Source organism: Vigna angularis, chromosome 10 (assembly GCF_016808095.1).
Source record: "Vigna angularis cultivar LongXiaoDou No.4 chromosome 10, ASM1680809v1, whole genome shotgun sequence".
NCBI lineage: Eukaryota > Viridiplantae > Streptophyta > Magnoliopsida > Fabales > Fabaceae > Vigna > Vigna angularis.
The window spans coordinates 30,803,808-30,808,942 of NC_068979.1; the positions used below are offsets into that span (position 1 = coordinate 30,803,808).

Consider the following 5,135-nt stretch of genomic DNA (forward strand, 5'->3'; position numbering starts at 1 on the left):
AAGGTGGTTGGTGTCTTGTGGGCACAGAGTAAGAGGCTCTTAATACTGGCACATGTGGCAATGAAGGTTGTGCACAGAAATTGTGATTCTTTGTCTTTTCTAATTTAGTCTTCAACCATTTATAGAAACCTTAATATTCTCACTTTTTTCCTATTGTGGCAAACTTCAGACTTCACTTTAGACCCAGGAATGATAGTGGTTTAGTTTGCAACAACTCCTTCTGTCCACACTCATGAAATGACACCACAAACCCTAATCTTTTGAGAGTATTACCACAAGACCCTTCAAAAGAACACTCCATTATTCATCTTCTGCTTGGACCTGCTTCATGCAATTTAAGAAATAAATTTAGATGAATGAGGTATGCCTCTAAAATCTCATGTGCACCAGCAAAATTTTCATACACACCACAGAAATTCAAACTTATGTTCTTAGCAAGAATACTGATAAACACTTGTTAGTAAAAATTGCATGTAAGTATGTATGCACATATGTGTGCCTTAGCTACTACACATTCATTATATCACCAACACAAAATGACAATACTACCCTTGCCTCTCCTCTGCATTATCCTGTCATATACAAAATTGCATTGTGGCAGTTTTGGACATCCATGGTTGGCTCTCAGAAATTTCCTTCACATTTTATGGTATATATATTAATAGCAAGCTAGTGTCATATTTCTCAAGCTCTAATTCCACAAGTAATAAGAAAGTTTTCAGAGGTATGAAGTTGTTGATTTCAACACTTCTTCTACTTCCTCCTCTTCACCATCTCTTTCTCACCTTCTTATCAGCTTTTTCTTTAATGCCCCCTATCTTTTACTTTACAAGTAGCCCTTATAAAGAATTTTCTGCATTTTTCAATCATATAGCTGCTCACAGTATATTTATGCAGTCTAAATTACTAACTTGTTATTATAAGTAATACAGTCATCGTTTTTTTTTCTGTCAAAATCCATGCTTGTTTGCTGTTGAAATTAGAAGGTAGAAGAACTCAAAGGGTTGGTTTACATAGACATATATATAAATTTTCTTTAACTTGTTTCTTTATGTGGTAATGTGTGTAGGGATTCAAGGAGAAACTAAGGGTAGAAGGAAATTGAGGTAGGGTTTGTGAGACATGGGACGTGGAAAGATTGAGATAAAGAGGATCGAGAACACCACCACAAGGCAAGTTACCTTTTCCAAAAGAAGAGGTGGCCTCATCAAGAAGACAAAGGAGCTTTCTGTGCTCTGTGATGCACAGATCGGGATCATCATCTTCTCCAGCACTGGGAAGATGTGGCAATGGTGCACTGAACCCTTCAGGTGCATGCCTACTACACCTTCATTTCCTTTTCTCTCAGATCCCTTGCTTTTGAACTTTGTTCAACTTCTGAAGTAGGACAAGGGTTTGTAAAATTTTGTACAAGTATGCATTTTTTATGAATGGCTTCCATTTGTGTTGGTTTTTAGCATTTTTCTGACTAAGTGATTCTTTTTCGCTACTAAACTTTTGATTCCATTTCTGAAGTATAATAAGGGTAAATTTGTGACTTGTTTCTACACACAGCTTTCAGTTGTTATATTCTTCCAAAATGGCTTCCATTTCTGCTCTAGTTTTTAGCATTAATTCTGTTGATTTGTTTTCTTCTTAATTGCTTCTAAAACTTTCATTTTGTCCCTAAAGTAAAATAAGGATTTCTAGATATTTGTATCGATATATATGTAACAGTTTTCTTGTGTTAGTTCTTCCAAAATGGCTTCCGTATCTGTGGTAGTTTTCATCATCTTGTTGATTAATTTCTCTCTTCAAATGTATATACTAATTCTGTGGTGTGTTAAGTGGCTCTTTGTGTTGTGTCTGTGTGTCATGTGAGAGGAGGTTTTAGGTCGATATCATCTTAATTTCATTCTCGAAAGTAAGGTTGACCCACTTGAGTGCCTTGGACTTGGAGTGCAGTTTCATGTCTGACATAGTGATTATAGATCGGATCAGTTCATGCAATGATGTGTTTTCTCAGTGTGGCATGTGCTGGGTTATAGATTTCGTTTTCAACCACAATATACTTGTGATCTTCTACATTAAACTCTCTCATCAAACCCTAACTTTTTCATGTCTGAACTATGCATTCATTTTTCTGGCTAAAAACCTATCATATTAATCAAACTCGTCTCTTTTTCCTGCATCCATGTTCAATGTTACTCATCTTCAACTAACCAGCTAGTACTTTACATTATTCTAGATATTAATAATTAAAACTGTCATATCAAACTCAGAGTTAACTAAAACTGTTTGATAATTTATAGTTTCTCACCTAAGTAGTTGAAAGCACCATATCCAGTGCACTTGACATTTTGCTGATTTTATTTTCTGTAAAATATGAAGCTTGATTCATCATGGATTTATTTTATTACTGGATTAAACATGAAAACTCTTTGATCAGGATGGAGCAGATCATAGAAAAGTACCAGAGAGCAACAGGAGCTCGCATTGCAGAATGTGACCATCCCCGTGTATGAGGCTCAAGTGTTAAATTTTCGTTCATATTCTGATAAAATCAAAGAAAAAAAAAGTGATTTTGTTTTTTGTATTATGAATCAAAGAAACGTTTCTATACATTTGCAAATAGGGTAAATTTTGGTACATAAAGCTAAACTCACGTGTGCTTATTTAAAGTTTGAAAAGTAAATTTTTTGAATATACAAGAATAAAGGTGAATAATTGCTTAAAATATTATACTTTGCAGGAAGAATTTATCCATGACATGGCAATGCTGAGGCAAGAAACTCTCCGTCTTGAACTGGGAATTCAAAGGTATCTTGGAGAAGACATTGGTTGTTTGCAATTCGAAGATTTGACTAAACTTGAAGAAGAATTGGAGAATTCTGTGGCAAAGGTTCGAAATCGTCAGGTATGTATGACTGTTCTGATACTTATTTAACTTAATTTCTTGTCTATTACATTTTCAACAGGTGTTAAAAATTTGAGGTAATAAGATTTTTGTGACTAAAAAGATGCATTTAATGGAGTATGTTTAGTGCTTGTTACTACTTTAATATCAGTTAAGTATATGCTTTCTGCTGTTAAACCGTGTTACTTTTAATTGAGGTCTATAACAGTTCTTCAAAGATGAGATCTTACCCTTAATTCGTTACAGTGACAACGTTTGATGAAAATAATGAAAAGTGTGTGATGTGTGTCAAATTAAACAAAATTACCTGATTCATTAAAATATCAAACTAGTTGTTTAGTTTTCTTGGTCATCAAAATTATTTCAAATGTCAGAACATGTTATTCCTGCGGAGTGTGTCAATAATCACAAGTGGCTAAGGTGTTCAATGTCATGTAGATTAATTAGAGTCGTGTTTTCTATGTGTAAGTTCTTACACATTATTATACTTTTTTTTTCCTTTTAAGTTGCTCATTGATTTTAATAAAATTACACAGCTTTTATAAATTCCATGTTTCAAAATACGGTTTTTTCACCTATATAGCCAAATCCGAAACAAATTTTAAAAAATTAATTGAGAATAGACAAGCCATGCAATTTCATATAAAAAAGTTGTGCAATTCCAAAACTGTAAAAAGTGAAAATCATGCTACCAACAACTTCCAATCATGGTAGTCTATTGCAAAATACTTATAATTGATTATTAATAGATTTTATTTGTGTTACTCGTAACTGTAATATCAATCACAAAGAACTTGTAATCGATTATATTTGTAAATAATATGATTAAAATCTATTGATAATCGATTACAATCTTTGAAAATAGTTGGAAACATAAGACGACTTTCAAATTCGTCTTGAAATACACAACTTTTTTTATATGAATCGTGTAAGAATTGCATGACTTGTTTATTTTTATAAATTTTTTAAAATTTAACAATTCTAGTAATATATGTTTCGAATTTGTCCTCAAAATGCACTTTAAGCAAAAAAGTTAAAACAATTGAAACATGAAGAAGAGTTCTTCGTAATATAGCCAATCACTTTTTCATGGTTCCATTTTTGTCACCAATTGTCTGACATTACTATATATCCATGCAGAATGAACTCTTACAACAACAAATGGAGAATCTGAGAAGGAAGGTAACTAATGGCCCTCTTTCACATCCATAATCTATACATTATATACAAACCCTACCCATTAATTTTCTGTAGACACAAAACAACATTATCATTCATATTTATTAACTCGGCCTTCTTAATTATAATTCAGGAAAGGATCTTGGAAGAGGAAAACAATAATTTGTCCAGCTGGGTAAGAATATACTTACAAATCTAATATATATTATAAATGTTTGTAAAGAGAAAAAAAATAATAATACAATTTTCCATAAAATAAATACATATACAAGATAATACTAAAAATTTTAAAAAGTTATACAAAAAAAGTTTCCATAAATTAACTTACACATAATTAATTTTAACTTTGAGAAAAGTCATCCCTATTTTTCTTGTTGACATGTTTACTGAAAAAGCTGTCCAAACTTACTTTTATCTGACATAAATTAAGAAACTAGTAATATTACTGTAATGTCAGATGATGTAAATATGTTGTGTGTTAACAAAAAAGTTGGAAAGATTCAGGAACACAGAGCAGTGTTGGAGTTTGAGAAGGCTACATTGGAAGCAAGCAAACCAATGGATATGATGGATCAGTTTCCATTCTTTGAAGAACAATCTGCTGGTAGCATCCTTCAACTTGCTTCTCCTGTGCTTCCACACTTTCACCCTTATCTTCAGCTTGCACAACCCAATATCAAGCCTCAGTGAAGGTCAAAAAGCGTAGCAATATATGGTATATATATATATCTCTCTCTTTATGTTCTTATTTTATCAGTTACAAAGAATAGATATATATCAGAAAATATTTGAAGTGTTTCTTGCTAGGATACTCCTTAAGGCTTCTTCCTGATAATCTACATTCTGAAAAGACTTTCTTTTCCTTCTTTTGTGTGTTAAAGAGTCTACTGTTTATGACAACAAATGTCTAATCTAAACCTGCGTAAACATGTTTATGTATTTTGTCTACAGAACACTAAAAAGATATGCTTGCTTGCATATGTATTTTGTTGTTATAACAGCTTCAAAACATGAGAATTAGGTTTTTCTAGCTGAGTAAGTTTATTGAAGAAATAGTTTC

General features: G+C 32.2%; 1 protein-coding gene across 1 annotated transcript; it reads left to right on the plus strand.

The window, feature by feature from the left end:
- Positions 1-1,121: 1,121 nt before the first annotated feature.
- Positions 1,122-4,765, plus strand: LOC108335579 (protein TRANSPARENT TESTA 16). The gene is made up of 6 exons (XM_017571613.2): positions 1,122-1,310; positions 2,429-2,498; positions 2,732-2,896; positions 4,037-4,078; positions 4,209-4,250; positions 4,580-4,765. Exons 1-6 carry the CDS (start codon positions 1,123-1,125, stop codon positions 4,763-4,765), a joined length of 693 nt encoding a protein of 230 aa, XP_017427102.1. The 5' UTR covers position 1,122.
- The last annotated feature ends 370 nt before the right edge of the window (positions 4,766-5,135 follow it).

Coding starts and splice junctions, on each gene's coding strand:
- LOC108335579 (XM_017571613.2), top strand. CDS start 1,123: ATGGGACGTGGAAAGATTGAGATAAAGAGGATCGAGAACACCACCACA. Junction 1,311..2,428: donor TGGTGCACTGAACCCTTCAG/GTGCATGCCTAC, acceptor CTCTTTGATCAG/GATGGAGCAGATCATAGAAA. Junction 4,079..4,208: donor TGGAGAATCTGAGAAGGAAG/GTAACTAATGGC, acceptor ATTATAATTCAG/GAAAGGATCTTGGAAGAGGA.